Source organism: Polyodon spathula, chromosome 33 (assembly GCF_017654505.1).
Source record: "Polyodon spathula isolate WHYD16114869_AA chromosome 33, ASM1765450v1, whole genome shotgun sequence".
Lineage (NCBI taxonomy): Eukaryota > Metazoa > Chordata > Actinopteri > Acipenseriformes > Polyodontidae > Polyodon > Polyodon spathula.
The window spans coordinates 2,821,341-2,845,588 of NC_054566.1; the positions used below are offsets into that span (position 1 = coordinate 2,821,341).

Below are 24,248 nucleotides of genomic sequence, written 5' to 3' on the forward strand. Positions count from 1 at the left end.
TGCTTTTTTAAGCAACACAAGAGAGTATTGATGCAGTACCCCAACCCACTTCAATGACAATGTGATAATTTTCTTCCAATGGCAATACAAGGGCAGCTATAGGATAGATGTTTAGGATTAACAGAAAGATTTGTTTTTTCCCTGGCTGCTATGTTACTGTTAAGAAAACGAAATGGATTTGACTGAAATAACCCCAATGTATTTCTGGATCAGTGCATAGAATGCATGCAAAAAGTCAATACTTTAGCAATAAACCTTTTTGGTTTTTTTATCCACAGTGGTTCGACCTCTTTGTTACACTCAATCTTATTCACATTTGGAGGTTGGGTAAATTGGAAGAAATTATATGCCAAGCATTTATTGATGGTTAACATAACATTATTATGAAATATCCCCAAAACATTATTCATATTCTAGGTATAGATCTTACAGCTATATGTCTCTCAATCAATTTCTGGTAAAAAGATGTAGAGTTTAAATCTAATCTTATCTCTTATTAGCTTTACTAACATCATTATATGTCTCCCTATTGTTATGCAGAGCATAGCTTGCCACTTATTTAAGTTAATTTGAGATATTCAAATATTTCAAATCCAAAATAGATTGCTTTGATATACAATAGGTCACATCGCCTGCTTCCAGCCAGAGCACTGGAGTGAGTTTAAACACATGAAGTGTCTGAGTACCAGGAAGCAGCAGTAATTATGACTCCTATATTTCCAATTGAAGTAGCAAAAAATACAGGCAAAGAACCAAAAAGGAAAGACCAGTGAAAGCATTACCAGTGCTGACAGGGAGAGGTTTGAAAGCAAATTTTAAAACCATGGCTGGCACTCCTTCAATGGGAGAGGATAATCCACTTGTCTAAAACTATCAAAACAGGCACCAGTCAGATCACCAATCGGCAAACAATATTAGAGGAAATGGAAAAAACAAATGAAAATAACCTTTAAAGCTGCTTTTTAACTAACAGATATATTGCATGCTCGGTTAATAAGGCATGTCACATTAAGCTGTAAATGCACCAACAGGATATCAGTACCATACAAATTGTCTCTGTGAGGTAATATTTAAAGCTGCTCTTAATACAGCGATATTAATATCTATGGCTAAAACGATTCTGTTGGGTGCTTGCGAATGTGTTCTGAGCTGTGACGGCCGCTTCTCTGTGGAGTGGTTGTGTATCATGTAGCAAATGCAGCTGTAAATCTGCCTGGAACATCTGACAGCCCCCAACTAGTCTGTGAGGGCTCAGCTTTCATGAGGGTAGAGATATGTTTATTGTGTTAAAAACACTGGCCATCTTCCCAATATCTCCATTATCACACGACTGAAATGGATTTATTTGATTCCAGTTTTGATACAGTTTGCTGTTTTGATTTTAGTCTAAAATGTACTTTTCAGTTCAGAACTATATTTGGATACCCCAAAGAAAGTTTCTTTCAGTGAGTTATGACAGTATTTACAGTGTACTGTGGCATTTGTTTTAAAAATAAGTGTGTGTAAATAATTAATTTGACAGATTCCCAGGCATTGCCAGTGATTCAGACTTTGTATGCAGCCCCAGTCTATGCAGGCCCTGTGATTCATTTCCACCTGCATTAAACCATGGCAACCGATAAACTGCAGGAATGTGGAGTTCACTTTATTAATGCACAATGCGAATTCTGAACTGCAGGAATGTGGAGTGCACTTTATTAATGCACATGCGAATTCTGAACTGCAGGATTGTGGAGTGCACTTTATCAACGCACATGTGAATTCTGAACTGCAGGAACGTGGAGTGCACTTTATCAACGCACATGTGAATTCTGAACTGCAGTCAACTTATCTCTCAGTTTCTCAGCGGTCTCAACACTTTGTTTAGATGCTGCAGAAAGAAAGCAGCTGCCCTTACATCAACCTCAATGGAATGGCTTGGGGGAGTGTACTAGTCACACAATGTGTTACTTTGTGAGTTATTTGAAAAATGTTTGATTAGTTCAATATAAGACAGTCATGTTACTGTCAGACTGTTGTTCTCAACAGCAGAAGTTATGAAAACCTAACTTTTATAACAATCTTTAAATAATAAGCTTTGTAAATAGGGCATAAAACAACAAATAAAAGGCATTAGCTAACTCAGTTTCTTATACATTTTACCACGTCGACAAACAGGCCCTGGCTTGTGTAAAAGAACACAAATACAGAATTAGCATTCTGTAATATTTATGAAAACACTACACTGGCCCTTTCCCCAAATAAAATATGAAGTAATGGAATGGCTGTTCCGTTAGAACTGGTCACTATGGTAACTGGTAACAATGGACCCTGCATGTTGCTTCCCCCCGCCCGCTCTGCCATTCTTCACTTGCATCCATTCTGAGCTAGTGGGAAACAAGTGGAATGTTTAAATAGGTCAGAGGTTATTATGAAGTGTCTTTAAATCTAGGGACACCATCACACGTACCCCAAGATAGTTTGGTACTGTGGAGAAGCCGTTCCACATTGGGAAGAAATGTTAGGGTGGGGAAGTAAATACAAAACAATGGACACTGAAGTACTGCTTTTACACTCTCAAGACCATGCTCACATCTTCCTATAGAAGAGCTTGACTTCTCCCTCACACATACCAATTCAACTGTGTAAGAAAGGCACTATTTTCTCTACTTTAACCAACTTTGTTTTCAGTAATACTGAAGATTTTATGATTGTTCAAATGGATTATATATTAAAATGTAGTATGCAATACCAGGATTCTTCAAGATATACAGTTTGGGAATATTCAACCAAGTAAAAAAGATTCCCTCAGGGAGTGTGATACTGTTTGCAGTAAGCTTTAGTACTAGATTGCAATGGAATAATTTCCTGAGGATTTAAAAAAAAAAATCAATTAATATTGAATTATATATTTGACAACTTCCAACTTTAGAAATCACCCAAACAATTCCCTTCTAACTAACTAGATCAGCAACTGAAACCACCATTCTCATTTAAACTTCTTGAGTAATGCTGAAACGTACAAAACAATGAACTGCAATAAATGCCATATCTGAATCTGTGCATTTAGCAATGAGCAGACCCCATTTACATGAAGCGCTGAAGTAAAGAAGAACTTACCCCATTTGAACATCATCATGGTAAGGAGTACTGTTTTACAGTAAGAGCTGAAATACTTTCTCCCAAACTCCATGGCAACTAGAAGTGGCTGTGCTAAACGCTCTGTGAGAAACCCAGTGTTATTCCAGCAGACTGTGTGTTTGGCATGCTGCTTTGGGAGTCCTTTCCCTCTAGTCAGTAGGAGGCATGCTACAGGCACACTGTTTTGTCACTGTGTGAGCAGCACTGCTGTGGTGGACAGAGACCCTATCCACTATGAAGCACTGCGCTCAGCTTTTCACAGAGAGTTGGCAAACACGGCATGGAGCAATGGGATCGGAAGAAATATAGTGGTGGATCATTTTCACTCTTTTTTTTTTTTTAACAGCTTTAAACAGTTTTTAAATACATTTTTTAATGTGATGACAAACTTTTGGCTTCTTCATTGTGCTATGTATTTCAGCTTTGATTAAAGAGTAAGTGGCAGGGTTCCAAAAAATATAGCATTATACATCCTCCCGTGGTGCTACAACTGTTTAAATAACGCACCTGTCATTAGGCTTTTCATTGTGAACATCCTGACAATTTTTACCCTGATAACTTTAAAGTCTGTTTCAAAGCTCTTTTCAAAATGTCCGCTCTAGTGCACTGGGGTATGAGATCTCTCCTCTAAATCAGCGGTTTTCAACACTGGTCCTGGGGGAACACTGCCCTACTGGCTTTTGTTCCATCCAAGTGCTCAATTATTTAATTGAACCCTTAATTGAACTAATAATTAGATTAATGTGACTTTTTAAATAGTGTAGCTTATAAAAAGTTCGATCATTTAAGTTCCTTGTACATTTTTATACCTAAATTGAAATCTCCATCTGTTTAAAATAATTAAAAAGCTCAGATTAGGCAAATTATTAATTAAATTAAGGGTTTAATTATGTAATTGAGTGCTTGGTTGGAACAAGACCCAGCAGGGCAGTGTTCCCCCAGGACCAGGGTTGAGAACCGCTGCACTAAATCACAGCAAGAAGAATGATTATTAAAAGAAATAAAAAATAAAAGGTCTAAGAGCTCTGGTTTTTCTGTTCTGTACCACATTTTGTGTTACCTGTTTGACAATGTGGGCAATAATCCTTACACTATCAGTGCACTAGAGCGGCCACTTTGAAAAGAGCTTTAAAACAGACTTTAAAGTTCTAAGTGTAAAAAGTTGTCAGGATGTTAACAATAAAATGAAAAAATACAGGTACATTAACAGTCATATTTAAACAGCTGTAGCCACATGTTGGGACATGTAACGCTATATTTAAACAGCTGTAGCCACACGTAGGGACGTGTCACACTATTTTTCGTAACGCCGCTACTTACTCTTTAAATATACATTACATTAATTTTTTTTTTTTTTTTTACAATCAGAATTTGCTTTTATATAGAACGCTCTTCATCTGGAGCATCCCAGAGTGTTTTACATTAAAAAACTCTTGTAGCTACTGCACACATATTTGTTTTTCAATGTGATTGAAAAGATTTGACTGGGCCAGCATTGCTGATATGACTCGGGCGGAGTTCCAAAGGCAGGACCATAGCAACTAAAGGCCCTCGGCCCCCCTGATTTTAGACGGCTTCTAGGAACTAGCAAAAGCGAACGGCGTGCGCGAGGCATCACTCTGGCTGCAGCATTTTGCACCAGTTAGAGACAATGTGATTTAGAAATCAGAAAGGCCAGCAAATAAAGCATTACATTAATCTAGCTGAGAAATAACAAAAACATGAACCAACATCTCAGCATCTTTATCACATAGAATGGGTCTCAAGTCAGCAATGTTCCTCAAAGTAGACCTCTACTTCATTGCACCAAATCCCTTCCTTCACTGTACGCTGACTGCTATATCATGCAGAACACAGGGCACAGTTACTGAGTTTGTATGTGCACACCAGGCAAAGGGAACACACAGTCCAGCACACTGTATCATGCTCGGAGTGTTCGACTGCAATCACGCTGCAACATTATCATGCTTTATCTGAGCATAGCTGCACAATCGTACTGTTTTCAGGCAATAAAGAAACCCAAATGATACCCAGCAGGGAAAACAGGTCGATTTTCAAACCCAGCCAACAGCAAAAAAAGAAATGCTTTTCATCAGTAGATGTGCAGGGTGCCAACCACGGCTTTAAATGATCCTAGCAACATTAACACTGCTCCCCCTTTACTTCTATACAAGGCTCTTCGCATTTTTTCACTTCTGTTATAATATTTACATATTTTAAAGACACTACTGCTTACTCACAAACCTGAATACACTTGGCAGACATTCTGCTGTGTGTGTTGAACAAACACTTACAAACAAGCACTGCGATAGCTGTCTGGTGGTAATATCATTTGAAGAGCTTGTTACATGAAGAATAACCCTCAACTACTGGGGCACATAACGTAAATACTCTTGCATGACCCATGTGTCCAAGATAAGATCTATGTGTCCAAGATAACTAATTGTGAAAAGTGTCATGATTAGACTCCATACACTGTAAATCCCATTTCAATTACACCCACTTCTGGTATTAAGTGATGCAGTTTTCTTAAGCTGGTAGCCATTGTAAAACAAAACATGTTTATTAACCAGAATAAAAATTAACCACAATGATCTAGCTACCTTTACCCCAACTGCTCAATCATTCCCATACACACTCCCACGCAGAGACAGATGTGAGTAATTAGTCCCCCTCCCCTCACAAGCAGATATACAAGCACGAGAGCTCGGAGTTCAGTGTCCTTCTTTTATTCAGCTTGCCATTGCTTTAGTCCTCAAACTGGAGGGTGTATTATTAAACCTGTTGAGTCATGTCTGATTCAGGATCATGTGGTCAAAGACAGCAACTGCAATGTTCCAAATCACTCAGAACGAAAGCAGGACATGATAAGAAGCATGGTAACACTATGAGAGGGAGTCTCACTACACAGAGTTAGAATGAGAGCAGAATGTTTCCAAGCAACACAATAGGAAAAACAACCAGTACAATTGAAACTAAAACTATTTCGGACATCCTACCTCTGTGTATTATTAACTAAGTAGGTCACAGAGTTCAAAGGGGATTGTGGGAGATTTTCCAAACTTGGTTCTATTGCTATTGAAGTACATCCATGAAACAGTCACAAAATTCATCAAATATTGGTTTCGCCTTTTCACATATCTTGCTCCACTGCATCTGCTGCTTCGAGGCTTTGAAACAATCTGCCCTCCCCCATCCCTCACACAGTTTAACAGCCCTAATTTCAAGACAGAGCAACTTTTTACAGGGAATACAATAATTGTACCTGTATAAAACTAGCAAGCGACAACTTAATTTCAGTAGGGAGCAGAAGTTCCATGTAATTTCTTGTTTGGGATATTCTGTTATAATCATTGTACTTCACTAAAAATAGCTCTTCATTTTTTATGGTCTGTTTTTAAATGTGCAATAATGTATTGCTGTTTTTGTCACGCAAATGGATCTTTCTGGTAAGTGTTATACAAATGAATTTGAATAGTGTAAACATCTTGAGCAGTACTAAAAAAACCAAGGGGTTGATTTGATCAACCACAAGCTCAACCGGACGGAGCATTTGACACCAAAGAACACCTGGACTGCATCAGCCACTTCTTGTTTTTGTATTCCCAGGATAACCACAAAAAGGTAGCTGATGCAATCCAGCGTGACTATCTCTTGGTGTGAAATCCAGCTCTGGTTTATCCCGGCAGATAAACCAAATTATCCCAAATTTAGGTAAACACATATTTTGACAAAATGATCATCAGTATTGAGATTTATTTACTGGGATCATAAACTTCAAAATGCATTGCCGTAAAGCACAGACCCAGGAGATGATGGCAATCCTTCCCATTATCATCTGCACTACGCCTTTATCTAATCATAGTGCCATTATATGACAATTACCTGAAGCGCTGGGGTTTCCTGCTGCACAGCGGGTCACCCATCAGCACCTTCTTTCCCTGTGTTTATCTTGGCTTTCTCTTCTTTGCCCTGTCTACGGACACAAGATAAGTAGTGTGGGGGGCAAACATTGGCCCATATTCATAACTTACCGTCTCCTGTATCGTTCCAGCAATAGTGTTTAGCTTGACAGCATTTCATCAGGTGATGCATAAATGGCATTTACCGTCAAAAACATCACTCATCGTGACGTTAGAATAATGGAACTGTTAGTTAGTTCAACAAGTTGTACTTTACTAACTACAAATACATTGCAAGAAATACGTAGCATTTTCTAATCCAATTTCGCTATGAACCCAAGTAGTACTGTGAAACAGACAGTATTTTTCAATCTAGCTGTATTTATTTCTTAAAATAAGCTTTGTGTATGAAAAACAGATCTGAGGTGTATTATTATTGTATGTTCTGTATTGTATTTGAATGAATTATGCAGGTATTTGCAAACTGAAGGAATACAGTAACTAATAGAAGCATAGAGCCTTAACAAAGATAACAAAGGCATTGTTAATACTGTGTTAAGCACAGCGTATACATCATACAAGCTCAGCTGTTTGGATCTCGTTATGTGACATTTACTTAGATTTAAATAATAAACGCACTGCTTATACCGTAGTAATCGCTCTACTGATCCACCAATCATCTGTTTTCACCCGTTACCTTGCCATTCACACAGATTTCAATACAAAAGGCGACACTTTAGCAAAAAAGCTTGACAGATCTATCAATCAGGGCGATTACCCCTGTATTGTACCTTGGCTATTCAATCCCTGTATGCAGTGTCAGGTTTACAATTTGAAAAAACAACACTGACTGCAACAGCAAGCATGGCTGGAAAGAGAAAAGCGATGAGCATCAGCAAGAAAACTCAGTGTGTAAATAAAATGTCTCCGTTAGATGATGTGCGGTTGCTAGAGAATGCTTGGAACTCTGTCAGTCAGCAAACAATGCAACATTGCTTCAAAAAAAGCTGGGGTTTTGTAGTCGAGGAGGAGAGTGCTGATGAAAATGCAATTAACTGTACAAACTGTACGAAGCACCCCTGTAATTTGCACAGGGCTCTCTTGCGTGTCTCTGTGGAAGTGCAGCTGGCACCCTGGAGTGGAATCATGCTGGATTCATACTGATACATTTCTCACACTCATTAGGGGCACGTGTTTCAGGGGACAGGATAACTGTTACAGTCTGCTGGACCAGCTGAATTTAGAGAGAAGACGTGCTGGAGAGGCATGCGGGACCACCGGAGAACTAGGATGGCTGAAACAGAAGAACACATTAGTGAGGATAACTGTGGCAGTTCCATCCCGAAACAAGCTGCTCCTTAATGCGGTGGTTAATAAAATCACCCCCGGGAAAACACGGGCACAATTAATAAGTTAAAAGAATGGCAATATTTAAATCTGCATTGTTTAAAGTGAATCACATGACTGAGCTGATGTGTATGCAAGTTGCATTTCAAATAGGACTGGGGAATGTGTTAAGCTGATTGACTTGGTGGTGCCCTGCTGATGTTGAACAGGCAAAAGGCAAGAATTTTTTTCTTTTTGGCAGGGGAATTTCATTACAGAAAGCGATTGTTTGGATCTCGGGGAACACTGGTTTGTGTTTTAATCATAATATTGAGAGGGAAAACCATGCTTTTAAGAACAGAAACCCCAAGCTTTGTTTGCTATGACATACAGATAACTGCAGCTGTTCAAAGTTAACAACCCAGTATGGGGTCACTAACAAAATGATCCCAGAAATCCTGCCTGCAGTGCATTTCCATTTGCTATCTCTCAAATGTAGAGTTGTGAAAGAAACACATTATAGCAAACATTTATTTTCATTTAAAAACATGGTACTACACTAGGTTAAATACATCTGTTTGCAGGACTTACGGTCAAGTGTTTTTGCACTTGCTTGGTCATTTCACATGCAGAGCGAAAATATCCCCACCCCTATCTTGTTATTAACCAAGCAACTTTTTCCCCTAATGACAGATGCTTTGCAGAGTCCACAGGCATTGCTGAAGCAATCGAGGAAATGCAAGGCAGGCAGCTTCCAATCTGTCACGTTCAAAACTGCACACTTCAGAGCAAAATAGCAAATGGAAGTGCCTGCCAGTACAACGTAGAATTATCTGTCAACTACAACCACTTTAGACATTTCTAAAGCACAATACAGCAGTCACCAAGAAAGAGCTCTCCAACAGCTGAATCCTTCTTCCACACCAAATACGTTTTTCCAACAATGTGGAATGAAAAGAAATATGAGGGTTTTCAAGGTCAGGATAAAATAATAAAAAAAAAAAAAACATTAAAAAAAAAAAAAAAAAAAAAAAAAATAAATAAATAAAAAATCAAATAAAATTATAAATAAAAAATACAGAAAAAAAAAAAAAATAAAAAAAAAAAAAAAAATAAATAAAATAAAAAAAAAATAAAAAAAAAAAAATAAAAAATTAAAAATTAAAAAAATAAAAAAAAAAAAAAAAATTAAAAAAAAAAAAACTAAAAAAAAAAATAAAAAAAAAACAAAAAAAAAAAAAAAAAAATATTGCTCAGGGGCTACCCTCCCACATTTTAAATAATAAAATGTAAAAAAAATAAAATAAATAATAAAATAAAATAAAAATAAAAAAATAAAATAAATCAAAAAACAATAAAAAAAAAAAAAAAAAAAAAATAAATATTTAAATAAAAAAATAATAAAAAAACACAAAAAAAAAAAAAATTAGAAAAAAAAATAATTATCAATATAAAAAAAAAAAACAAAAAAAAACAAAAAATAAAATATAACAAATAAAAAAAAAAAAAAAAAAAAAATTAAAAAACAAAAAAAAAAATTAAAAAAAAATAAACAAAAAAAAAAAAAAAAAAAAAAAAAAAAAAAAAACAAAAACTATAAAAAAATTTTATTACTAATTGAATCCACCGTACAAAATAAAAAAAAAAATTAAAAAAATTTTTTAAAAAAAAAAAAAATAAAAATTAAAAAAAAAAAAAAAAAATAAATATATAAAAATAAAAAAAAAAAAAAAAATAAACAATATATAAAAACAATAATAAAAAAAAATAATATAAAAAATAAATAAAAAAAAAAAACAAAATATAAAAAAATAAATAAAAAAAATATAAAAACAAAAAATAAAAAAAAAATAAAAAAAAGGCCCTCAACCCAGAAACAAACTATTAAATTCTTTCTTGAAAGGTTGAGATAAAGTGCAGGAACAAATCAAGGAATAAGCATTTTATCTCACAGAAGAATGTGGAAATACCACTGCTAGTCACACACTATCAGACAGTTCATATAAAAATATCCAACTTCATAAGAATAGTATCTGTCCACCCACTCACAACATGTGGAAATATCAGAACTATTTATACTCTTCTACATCAATAATTAGGGCAGACACATTCAAAATAAAATGCAACTGGTGCATTTTCCTCTGATACTACCCAAAGTTTTACATATCCCAAACAGATATCCATAGCCCTATGTAGTAGGACAAGGGGACACTGTGAATAAATAATTTTAACAGTAAAAAAAATTAACAAGGAAATGCCCAGAACATGGTTTGAATTTGGCACGTGTCAAGTTGCCAAGGGAAATCAGATGGGCCAAGTACACCTCATCACTGCTCTACAGTGACACCTACTGGTCTGTACCCAACAAGTCCAGGCAGAGACTTCCCAGGTAAGTAGTTTTTCAATCTGTATTCACAGCACATGACAAAAGAGCATTGAAAAGGAAAACCTTGACTATCGTACCAAAGAATGTAATCAATGTTAAAGAATCAGAAGTACACCCTTGAAACACACTAACGCATTCGTCAAATGAACAGCTCAATAAAGATTAATATCGCTCCGTTTATTATCACAATTTTTCAAAGACCACTTGCCATGCACCATAGGTTCTTTGAGAAATTACCTCTCAATATCTCACAAACCATCTTATTGTCACATTTTGTGCAGCCTGTCAAATGCTGCATAGGCAGTCTTAAAGGGATACAGTTCAGTTACAAAACACAACGTAGCCAAATTTTTCTTCTTTAACATAATTGGTCTTGTACAAATGCATCCCAAACCTCGACTACACACTGTGCAGCTTCATCACCCCAAACCTCTTCTACACACTGTGCAGCTTCATCACCCCAAACCTCTTCTACACTGTGCAGCTTCATCATCCCAAACCTTGACTACACAATGTGCAGTTTCATCACCCCAAACCTCTTTTACACTGTGCAGCTTCATCATCCTAAACCTCTTCTACACTGTGGAGCTCCATCATCCTAAACCACATCTTCTACACACTGTGCAGCTTCATCATCCCAAACCTCAACTACACAATGTGCAGTTTCATCACCCCAAACCTTGACTACACAATGTGCAGTTTCATCACCCCAAACCTCTTTTACACTGTGCAGCTTCATCATCCTAAACCTCTTCTACACTGTGGAGCTCCATCATCCCAAACCACCTCTTCTACACACTGTGCAGCTTCATCATCCCAAACCTCGACTACACAATGTGCAGTTTCATCACCCCAAACCTCTTTTACACTGTGGAGCTTCATCATCCTAAACCTCTTCTACACTGTGGAGCTCCATCATCCTAAACCACATCTTCTACACAATGTGCAGTTTCATCACCCCAAACCTCTTTTACACTGTGGAGCTTCATCATCCCAAACCTCTTCTACACTGTGGCTCTCCACCATCCTAAACCACATCTTCTACACACTGTGCAGCTTCATCATCCCAAACCTCGACTACACAATGTGCAGTTTCATTACCCCAAACCTCTTTTACACTGTGGAGCTTCATCATCCTAAACCTCTTCTACACTGTGGAGCTCCATCATCCTAAACCACATCTTCTACACACTGTGCAACTTCATCACCCCAAACCTCTTCTACACTGTGTAGCTTCATCATCCCAAACCTCTTCTACACTGTGGCTCTCCACCATCCTAAACCACATCTTCTACACACTGTGCAGCTTCATCATCCCGAACCTCTTCTACACACTGTGTAGCTTCACCACCCCAAACCTCTTCTACACTGTGCAGCTGTATCATCCCGAACCTCTTCTACATACTGTGCAGCTTCATCCCCCCAAACCTCTTCTACACACTGTGTAGCTTCATCATCCTAAACCACCTCTTCTACACACTGGCCAGCTTCATTACCCGAAACATCTTGTAGCTGACACAGCAGGCAGATTTTCACACATTCAGCCTCCTCTACACTTGTGAGTTTAATTACCTGTGTCCAGCAGGAAATAGGTACAGTGGGAAAAACCATCAGCCTCATACACTTCACAGGGTAATGGGGGAGTAAATGAGGTTTTAATCTGTGTAAAAGAACACTTTACAGCATGCTACTGCGGGCCGGTAACACACTTGTATTAGACCTTTTAATAGTGCTGGGGCTCTGCAGAATTAAATGCACCTGTAATTAGTGGTATCACCCTTAAGTTCCATGTAATTAAATTGGGAAAGGTAATTGCTGTCATTTTAAAAGGCACAGTGGTATGGATTGATTAAAAACAAAAGCAGACCGAGAGAAAGCCACTAATAGTCACAATTAATGGGCTATAGCAATGATAATTTAAGGCAATAATTGATAACTCAAAATGTCATTAATCACCCAAAAGCACCTTCATATAAAATATTTTAAATCACAGTTTTTTTTTAATTTTATTCCAATCTGATATTTTCTGAAAGAAAGAAATAAAACTGTCACTGTTACAAAGGGGAGAATCAGTTCAGAGGTTAATTACAGCATTATGTTTTTTGATGCTTATATTTTGAAAGGCGAGGGATAAATGTCACTGGTAGAATTGTATGCTGGTTCTGTGATAAACTTATATTCTACGTGCGGTATCCCGCTTGCAGCTTGTTCAGAATATCACCAATAGTATTCTGACCAAAACCAGGAAAAGTGAACGTATTACCCCTGTTTTGGCCTCTTTACACTGGCTCCCTGTGCAGTACATAATTGATTTTAAGATGCTGCTATTAACTTACAAGGCCCTGAATGGATAAGCACCTAGTTATTTGCGGGAGTTACTGACCCCATATCTTCTAAACCACATACTGAGATCACAGGATGTAGGGCTCCTGGTTATTCCTACGGTCAACAAAAGCAGCACAGGAGGTAAGGCTTTTTCTTGTAGAGCTCCTAAATTATGGAATGCTCTGCCTTCATTTGTCAGGGAAGCTGGGACCGTTACAGTTTTCAAGTCAAGACTAAAAACACCCTTTTATAAAATGGCTTTCTTGTCTTAGTGGGGTTTAATGTAACTTTTGTAGTATGTGTATACTGTTATTTAAATGGTCTGATTGTGGCAGTTGTATGTGTGACATGCGATACAAAAATGTATTGTGGTTTGTTCTTTTTTTCTGCTATGTACTGTACAGTGCTTTGTAACACTTTTGTATAAAAAGCACTAATAAATACAATAGATAAATACATAAATACGTTCAGACTATTATATTGATTTCAGGTATATGGCTCCACTCTGGTGGTTTTGCTGTAATGGGGAGCTCTACTGAGCCACAGGGTTGCTTTATAGTTTTACACACTCACTAGGATGTGATGACTGAACTAGAAAACAATGTACAAAGTGAATCCAAACGACAAGAGGAATACAGTAGTAAACATAACTGTGATATTTCATACCGGTACAAAGTATTAAAGTAGGGTTAAATTCATGTTTATTCCTAGTTCTTTTCAGAAACAATATTCTTATAAATGACTCTGGAGTAAATTACTTTGTGACTGACCCACTGTCTAATCTAATGCTAAAATAGCCCCTTGCACTTTGTTGAAACCAAAGTCCAGTGTAGTTAAACAATAAAGTGATGCATAGTGCACAGGTTTGTATCACGTAACACTTTCTCTACCATACACACCAGTGTCAAGTGTCTACTGAATAACACTAAACTCCACAGGAACCCTTGACCCCCATGCTGCATTACAGACTTACCACCAGGGAAGAGCAGCCCAGTGCTGGACACACCTTCTGTAGACCTGCAATACCTTTTTTTAAGATCTTTTTGATTCATTAATCAAGTTTGCAGTTCAGGAAATATTTTTCAGCTGTTTGCGAGATGGGGGTGTGGAAGTTTCCAATTTTTTATAAGCACTGATGAATAAAAACAAAACACTGCTCCCTAGCCTCTCTGAATTCCAGAACAAACACTGCTCCCCAGCCTCTCTGAATTCCAAGACAAACACTGCTCCCCAGCCTCTCTGAATTCAAAAACAAACACTGCTCCCCAGCCTCTCTGAATTCCAAGACAAACACTGCTCCCCAGCCTCTCTGAATTCCAAGACAAACACTGCTCCCCAGCCTCTCTGAATTCCAAGACAAACACTGCTCCCCAGCCTCTCTGAATTCAAAAACAAACACTGCTCCCCAGTCTCTCTGAATTCCAAAACAAACACTGCTCCCCAGCCTCTCTGAATTCAAAAACAAACACTGCTCCCCAGCCTCTCTGAATTCAAAAACAAACACTGCTCCCCAGCCTCTCTGAATTGCTCTTTTCCTTAAAGGCCCTACAGCTTGACCGTATTACCCAATTATTTAAAATCACATTTAAAAAAAAGTATGTTTTCAGTTTAGATTTAAAAGAATCCAGCGTTTCTGCCTGCCTAATGGCAGTCAGTCTAGAGTTCCACAACCGAGGAGCACAACAGCAAAACGTTCTGGCTCCAACTGTTTTAAAATGACTTTTTGGAACAAGTACAAGTTCTGCATTTTCTGATCTCAAAGAGACACTAGGAATCTATGGAGTTAGTAGTTCTTGGAGATATGATGACCCTAATCCATGAAGGGCCTTACATGTTATTACAGCAGCTTTAAAAATCAATGTGGTAGCTCACTGGTACCCAATGTAAGGACCGGAACACTGGAGTAATGTGCTGAGAACAACGTCTATGAGAAAGCTGTCTGACTGAAGCCTTCTGAGTTTAGTGGCAGTGTGACAGAGAGCAAAGGAATTCGAACTGTAAATCTCCCTCCTGACCAGCAAGGGCGCTGTACTGCACTGCACACAACCGCACCACTTCCCTGGGATTAGCACAGTTTCATGCACAGAGGATTGTGGATCACTGTTGGTATAGGGGTGACTGACAGGTTCTCTGCTCTAATGGAAGGTCAAACGGACCAGTCAAAATACTGATTGGATTACATTTTGTTAAACCCATTTTAGAACCAATTAACAAAAGCTCAGTTTTATCTGGGTTTATTTTCAACCAATTCGTAGCCATGCAGAATCAGATCTCAGTTAAACACTGTAAGTGTATTTACATGTCTGCCCGCACTGGAAATTCTGCATAGATGTGTGTACCATCAGTATAACAGTGAAAGTCAGGATTGTATATCTAACAATGTCCCCAAGAGGGAATGCACAAACTGAACAACACAGGGTCCACAACAGAGCCCTGAGGAGCGCCACACTGTACAGCATCGATTTCAAAGGTGCAGTTTCCAAGTGAGGTAAACTGGCAATGATAAGATAGATATGAAACAAGCCAATTGCAGGCGATTTAACTTGACTGAAAGCCTTCCAGAGTATGTAGCCACATGAAGAGCATTGCAAACTCTCAGTAAAGCTGTCTCAGCACTAAGACCGGAACGAAAACCACATAATACATTTCTCCAACAAATCATTACTGATGAGATGGTCATGAAGTTGGTCAACAACAACTGTTTCATTTACTTATGCCAGAAATGGTATGTTGGAAATAGGACGGTTGTTTCCTAATGTGTCAAGGGAGAGATCAGGGGGAGGTCCCACCTGCGCCAGTTTCAAATCTGGGAGAGCCAAGCTATTGGACCCTGGAGGCAGGAGCTAATGTAGAGTGTCTTAAAACCCACAGACACTACAGTCTTACAAACCCATTATATAGTGCTTTATTGTTAATATACAAATAACAAATGTATCTATATTTATTTTCTATTCATGAAAAATGTGCGCTGTGATTGGCTGAAAGATCCTCCTCAGTCTATAATAGTACAGCCTTCAAGCACGGACACAGCAACAGTGGTATGCAATGGTATGGTTTAATCACTCACCAGTATAGCCCTCGTTGCAGATGCAGGTGTAGGCCCCGATCCTGTCCTCACACACAGAGTTGGGGCTGCACCGGTTGCTGGCGCAGTCGTCCATGTTGATCTGGCAGGTGAGGCCAGTGAAGCCGGTGGGGCAGCTGCAGATGAAGGGCCCATCAGGTTTGGCCACGCAGGAGCCCCCATTTTGACAGGGCCGGGACAGGCAGACGTCCTCCAGCACCTCGCAAAGCGTGCCCCCCCAGCCAGTCTGGCAGGCACACACAAAGCCCCCAAAGGTGTTGAAGCAGGTCGCTCCATTTCTACAGATCTGCTCAAGACACTCATCTGAGTCCTGCTCACAACGGTGCCCTTCGAATCCTGAAACCAAACATACATAGTGAGGTTCAAATAAAACACAGTCAGGTTCAAAACACAGAGTCAGGTTCAAACCAAACACAGTCAGGTTCAAACAAAACAGTCAGGTTGTAAACACACACAGAGTCAGGTGCCAAACACACACAGAGCCATGTTCAGATGTGTCTGTTTAATTCAAGGAAAGCCTCGTTTTCAACCTTTTTTTTTAACCCCACAAAAAGTAGTTTTAGACGCTTTACTGTAAAAGTGCAATGTTTTACACAGGTAATCTCAATATACAAGTACAGAGTTAACAAACTTGATCATTAAGTCATTTCACTAACCAGTGCTGGAGAAAGTAAACCTCCAATCAAATGATTTAATGATTTTTTTTACATCTGTTTAAACGCGTTTAGGAATGTAGGACTGGAAGAATCCAACACCTCTAAAAGCGAGTCCATTGAAAGAGGGATATGGTTTGATGAGTTAGCTGGCAACACCTAAGCTGCCAGGGACACTTGCTTCACTCAGAGCAGCTCCTCTCTGTGAGCACACGGTGCATGTGCACAGTCTCAGCAAATTCAAACAGAAGCTCCTCTGTGACACACAGCATGTGCAATTCTAATACTCAGAGCAGCTCCCCTGTGACACACAGCATGTGCAATTCAAATACTCAGAGCAACTCCTCTGTGACACACAGCATGTGCAATTCAAATACTCAGAGCAGCTCCCCTGTGACACACAGCATGTGCAATTCAAATACTCAGAGCAGCTCCCCTGTGACACACAGCATGTGCAATTCAAATACTCAGAGCAGCTCCTCTGTGACACACAGCATGTGCAATTCAAATACTCAGAGCAGTGTGAAACAGTGCTTCCTACCTTCTGTTCTAAACTTACTTTTGCTCAGCGTCCATTTTAGCCCCCCTGTTCTTCTCTCTGTGTTAAATTTGAAATAGTGTCTTGGTGTCTTTAGTTGTAGGATTCATATTAACCAGTATATATATATATATATATATATATATATATATATATATATATATATATATATATATATATATATATATATACACACAGTTACTTTAGAATGCTTACACCCTCTTTCAAAATGTTCACCTTTTGTTGCCTTATAGTCTAGAATTAAAATGCATTAAAATGTTTTTTTTTCATTCATCTACACAGCCTACCGCACAACTTCCAAGTGAAAAAGATATTCTAGAAATTTGTAGAAAATTAATTAAAAATAAAAACTGAAATAGCTTGGCTGGATAAGTGTCCACCCCCCTTGTAACAGCAATCCTAAATTAGCTCAGGTGTAACCAATCGCCTTCAAAATCACACACCAAGTTAAGTGGCCTCCACCTGTGTTAAACTGTAGTGATTCACATGATTTCAGGACAAATTCAGCAGTTCCTGTAGGTTCCCTCTGCTGGGTAGTGCACTTCAAAGCAAAGACTCAACCATGAGCACCAAGGCACTTTCAAAAGAACTCCGGGACAAAGTTGTTGAAAGGCACAGATCAGGGGAAGGGTATAAAAAAATATCAAATGCCTTGAATATCCCTTGGAGCATGGTCAAGATGATTATTAAGAAGTGGAAGGTGTATGGCACCACCAAGGCCCTGCCTAGATCAGGCATTCCCTCCTAACTGGATGACCGAGACTGGAGTCTGATCAGAGAGGCTACCAAGAGACCAATGGCAACTTTGCAAGAGCTAGAGGCTTTTATGGCCAAGACTGGTCAAAGTGTGCATGTGACAACAATATCCCAAGCACTCCGCAAATCTGTCCTGTATGGTAGGGTGGCAAGAAGGAAGCTATTACTCAAGGAAGCCCACTTTGAATCCCGTTTGAAGTATGCAAAAAAAACACTCAGGAGATTCTGTAGCCATGTGGCAAAATGTTTTGTGGTCTGACGAAACTAAAATTGAATTTTTTGGCCTAAATGCAAAGCGTTATGTTTGGCGCAAACCCAGCACAGCACATCACCAAAAGAACACCATACCTACTGTGAAGCATGGTGGTGGCAACATCATGTTACAGGGATGTTTCTCATCTGCAGGGACTGGGGCACTTGTCAGGATAGAAGGGAAAATGAATGGAGCAAAGTACAGAGAAGTCCTTGAGGAAAACCTGCTGCCCTCTGCAAGAAAGCTGAAACTGGGACGGAAGTTCACCTTTCAGCATGACAACGACCCAAAGCACACAGCCAAAGCTACACTGGAGTGGCTAAGGAACAAAAAGGTAAATGTCCTTGAGTGGCCCAGTCAGAGCCCTGACCTAAATCCAATCGAAAATTTGTAGCACGACTTGAAGATTACTGTCCATCAACGCTCCCCAAGGAACTTGACAGAGCTTGAACAGTTTTGTAAAGAAGAATGGTCAAATATTGCCAAACCTAGGTGTGCAAAGTTGATAGAGACCTATCCCAACAGACTCACAGCTGTAGTTGCTGCTAAAGGTGCTTCCACCAAGTATTAACTCAGGGGGTGGAGAATTATGATCTTTCAGTTTTGTATTTTTAATATAGAATTTTTTTTCTCAATAAAAACATTTTCCACCTTAACAGTGTGGAGTATGGTATGTAGATAAGTGGAAAAAAAATCCTCATTTAAATGCACAAAACTCTGAGGCCCTGACAACAAAATGTAAAAAAAGTTCAAGGGGGTGTAGACTTTCTATAGGCACTGTATACTTGGGAGGAGGCAGGGGAAATGAGGCAGAAGCCTACCTATGCAACAGTCTATGACTTGGGGAACTGCTGTCCTTCAGCTTGTGGTTATCTGTAAATTCACACAGAGTAACAGTACCTGACCTTTTGTTTCCCCATTTAGAGATCCCAATCATGAATGTTATCCCCAGTAAAAGAATGTTAAGACAATCAAACCCATAACAACCCAGCCGACTAGTTCAGAAAACTGATACAGAGAAAGCTACAAGCTTGTTCATATTTATTAATATTGCTAGTGCAGTAGACTGGAGTATATACAGAGCCTATATCTTCATGTTAGTTGCATGCAAGCCACAACAGTAATGAAAAGAATGGAATGCAGCAACATAGAACAGCCTCTAGAGGGAGCCATTGTTTTACATGTTGAATAACTAGATTTTTTTTCCAGATGGTTAGTGGTTTCATTACTCCATTCTTAAAGAAATATTTACCGATTTTTCAATGCCTATACCACATAATGTACCCTCCACTGTACATAAGACTGTAATTTCCATTGAGGAAAATATGGCATGGTTTTGATGGCATTACACTACTAACACACGGTTTCAGTGCATTTTCCTTGTTATTAGTCTGATTAACACTAATCTACCTAATGTTATCTTAGTCACACTCTTTTATTAGTGATATCCTTGTTTAATAGCTCATCACCTTTTTTAGGAAGCATGGCCACATAACGTTCCTTTATCCACAAGGCAGTCTGATTAAAACAGTTCAACTCCACCCAGTTCCTCTCCAGCTCCAGCTCTGCTGATCCAGTCATTCAGTACATAGCCTTCAATTCTTCCTCCTTCTTTGAAACTGTTTGTTTTCTGGCTCCCACATACTGATTGCCCTACAGCTGTGTACACAACACATTGAGCACACACAGAGCTAGCTGTTAAACTCCCCCAATTAAGCCTAATTGAACTTGATGATCGAACATGTTTTGCTGGTTTTAAATAGCCATCCATAACTTCAATATGCTCAAGCAGAATTGTAAGGTAAAACTATAGGTCTTAGCTTGTAGCTTCTTATAGTTGTATCTTGGTTTTAAATAGTACAGATCACACACTATATCTACAGAACATATTTTATAAACATACTGCCACATCAGATCAAAGCAAGGGTTTTCAAGGGACCTCAGGTATTTGTTTGTAGGTTGCATGCCGTTACAACCTTCATGTTTAACAATATATGAATTAAAAGACCTCTCCTCCTTATCACCTGAGAAACGTTAAAAACGAAAAGGTTACCTGAGAGAATGAAACAGGCTCTCAGAGAGCTTTCTGAGTACACCAGATTTATTATGAAAAGCTGAGGTTGGAGAAGTGAGTGTTCATCATACATTCAAACTCCAGTCAAGGTGTTGTGTTGCAATACTAAACCCCTGGATTAATAGCATAATATTACACTTCACCGAACAGAAAGTGTTCTCATCTGATTAACATGCAATGCATTTTTTATCAATCCAATAATTTAAACACCCCCTCATATACATTCTAAAATACACAATAAGAAACCAAGGCGAGGGGTGTCCAGTCACGGTCCTCGAGGGCCATTCCACTCCAGGTTTAACAGCTAAAATAATATGATTTGATTAACTACCTCACAGTTTGGTTCAATTAAGCAATTTGGAACAAAGAACAGGAGTGGAAAGGCCCACTTTGGCCACTCCTGGACTGAGGAGAGCCAGAGGAATCAATGGTTAGCTGTAATCCCAGGGGGGTTAGAAAGGACAGATCGGGACCGGGGCAACCCTGGTCCTGGAGAGTCAAAGGGTCTTCTGGGTTTCATCCCCCCCATTTCTCAATTACTTCATTGAACCAATTGGTCAACACTAAAAAAAATCAATGTCTTTACCATTCAAGATACCCAGAAAACCTGCAGGATTGTGACAGTTAGTGTCATCCAGGATGAGTCCCCTGTGCTTTAAAACATTCCAATAAAATCCAGCAATGGTTAACCCCAAGGGTTAAAGGTTGATCAGTAGGTTTTATAATGGAAGATTATTGTTATGATTATTATTGTGCACAGTATTAGTATATTGGGTTATCATACTAACAAGTATTTAATCATAACAAAATATTACTACAGTACTTCAAGTAAAACAAACTGCCCAGTTCAACCATGTTCAATAATAGAAAGGCAGGAATTCATATAATTACTGCAGCGCTAAAAAGCTGGAGCAAAATTTTTATGATTTCCAAAGTCAGTTTGTGTTTGTGTGTATGATTTTTGTTGTTGTTCTTGTTGTTTTAAAACGCAATTTCTGTTGGATTACTTAACAAGGTAAGCACTGATTTTGGAATGCTGTTTTGTAAATTGCCAAATACTGTATTACAGTGGTTTGTTTTGCAATAATGTTCACTCATTTTCTCATGACATTGTTCATTTATAATGTCCTGATGTTTATAAAGCAACTACAATGCAGTATAACAAATCCTTCTGAGATACAATATATTTATGTATCTGATGGACCAATTCGATCAGATGTGGCTAGAAAAGAAAATGAAGCATTCCATTAAATGGTTATTCTGATGTATCCTTTAAGTGAGTGCTAAGTATATCCATTGACTATATCTCAACTAAGTAGTTTTGAAAGAAATCTTTGTTTTAGCAAACAGGTATTTTCATTTTAAAACACGATACCAGGAACTACATTGGCGTCAGGTTTCTGTCTGCCACTGGGACTCACTTGAAAGTAGTTTGAAACTAGCAGCAGATCAAGATCACACCAATTTCAACTGAGACTCCCTCTGCCCCAGGATTGCAGCTGCATGGTGGAAGTTACCCAATGAGTGTCCAACACATTGGACATGAGAGCCGGGTTTGAAATCTCTGACTGCAGAAAAATAAAAGGTTGGCTGAACATGAAGGCTGTGAAAATACTGGAAGCTGGTGAATAAATTAATAAACAGCAACAGCAAGCATCCCAATAAATGTCAGAAACCAAGCGGCTTCTTGTCCTGATGACTGGCATGCTTTGCAGCCAGTAAGATGCTTGACCCCTAATACACTGTAAGTGCAAGTGTAACATACTTCCTGGAATTCAAGGTCAGCAAACTGATAACTTTCTTTTAACTAGTGTAGTACCTGACTTTATAGTTCAAATACAATGTTTGTGATAGCATGTTTCCTTTAAAGCTGCACAATGGAGACTGGTATACTGAATGAAAGGGCAAGACAGCTAATATTTCAGAATGTATTTTGTTAACCTCTCCCAGTACAGTACATTTTCTGCAGTGACCTAAATGAGAACGTTTTTACTCAGGGTGTCTAATCTCCATTTAGACAGGTAAGTGCCTTGAAAACCACACTTCAGAATGTCTAAACTATCACGCATACATTACAATAGTTAGTTAGCTTGAAGTGCTTGTTGCTAACAAATGAATTCACAATCATTTTCTGTCATTTGCTTCCATTCATTATAGAGGTCTTTAATGCACAGTTTTGAAAGAAACACACGATCTAATAAACATGTATTTTTATTGTAATACTTTTGACTTGGTTAAAGAAATAATTTACTTGGTCATCTGAAGGGTGAAATTATCCCCACCCCTTCAATGGCTCCTTTCCTGTCATAAACCAATCAGCTGCTTTGATCCAGAAGACACTGTTGAGGTGAAATGACCCAGGAAGTACATGTGTGACAGATGACCTAAGAATAAGGCAAAGAAACTGATAACTTTCTTCACTCTAAAGTAGTACCCAATATCATGTTGTAAACAGAAATTACTTTAATCCTTCAAAACAGCACATTTGAGAATAATGTAGCCAATGGAAGTGCCGTCCAAACCCTTTGAAAATGTGCCAGTCTGTTTCATTACTTCTTTTTCTTTTCATTTCATTGCTTTTGTGGGGTTAAGCACTGGAATTGTGCATTAAGGTAAGAGTAGTGTAGAAAAACGTGATGGCAACATATATACAGTGGTTTGCAGAAGTATTCAACCCCTACCAATAATGACACATTTTGTTGAATTACAAATAATGTGTGCACAGTTTTTCAAACAAACTTTCTTTTATTCAAAGCTGTAGTGGTTAAATTCAACACTGGTATATAAGGAGGAGGTTAAATGTCAGCAAAACTTGAAACTAGAAAAATTCACTGGTTGCATAAGTATTCAGCCCCTTAAGTCAGTACTTAGTAGAAGCAGCTTTTGCAGCAATTACTTTTTGGATTGGTCTCTGCTAGCTTTGTACAGTAGTTTGGTGAATTTTTTGCCCATTCTTCATGGGAAAATTACTCCAGTTCTGATAAGTTTGTTGAGGATCGTCGATGGACTGCAATCTTCAAGTCTTGCCATAAATTTTCGTTTGGATTCAAGTCAGGACTTTGGCTGGGCCACTTAACATGAATTCTCTTTTTGTTCATAGCTCCAGTGTGGCTTTGTCCTTGAGCTTCAGGTCATTGTCCTGCTGAAATGTGAATTTCCTCCCCAGTTTCAGAGTCTTGGCTGACTCAAACAAGTTTTCCTCAAGGATTCACCTGTACTGTGCACCATCCATTCTCCCATTTATCCTGACAAGCTTCCCAGTCCCTGCTGAAGAGAAGCATCCTCATAACATGATGCCACCACCATGCTTGACAGTTGGGATGGTGTTGACTGGGTGATGTGCAGTGTTGGGCTTGCGCCAGACATAACGCTTGGAATTTGGCCAGAAAAGTTACATTTTTGTCTCATCTGACCACAAAACCTTTTTCCACATGTCTGCAGTATCATCTACATTCTTTTTTTGCAAACTCCTTATGTGCTTTTAAGATGAGGCTTTTTGAGCAATGGCTTTTTTCTTGCCACCCGTCCATACAAGCTAGCTTTGTGTAGGGACCAGCTTATTGTTGATGTGTGAAAACCGACTCCCATCTCAGACACAGAACTTTGCAGATCTCTCAAGATCATTGTTGGCTTCAAAGTGACATCCCAAACCAGATTCCTGCTTGCCCGGCTGCTGAGTTTGGGGGGGCAACCTGATCTGGGTAGTGTCTCGTGGTATGATGCATCTCCCACTTTCTAATGATGGACTTCACTGTGCTGAGAGGGATAATCAATGCCTTTGAAATTTTCTTGTACCCTTCTCCCTCTCT

The 24,248-nt window shown here is 38.6% G+C and overlaps 1 protein-coding gene across 3 annotated transcripts in view; it reads right to left on the reverse strand.

Moving 5' to 3' along the window:
- Positions 1-24,248, reverse strand: part of LOC121303563 (protein crumbs homolog 2-like) — a 99,400-nt gene that overhangs the window by 55,802 nt on the left and 19,350 nt on the right. For 2 of the 3 annotated variants that reach the window (XM_041234350.1, XM_041234349.1), the window contains exon 4: positions 16,127-16,480. In XM_041234350.1, the coding sequence (XP_041090284.1) occupies positions 16,127-16,480 (354 nt within the window). Of the gene's footprint in view, positions 1-3,099; positions 3,302-16,126; positions 16,481-24,248 lie in introns of those variants that run through there. The other variant, XM_041234351.1, reaches the window with a different exon arrangement.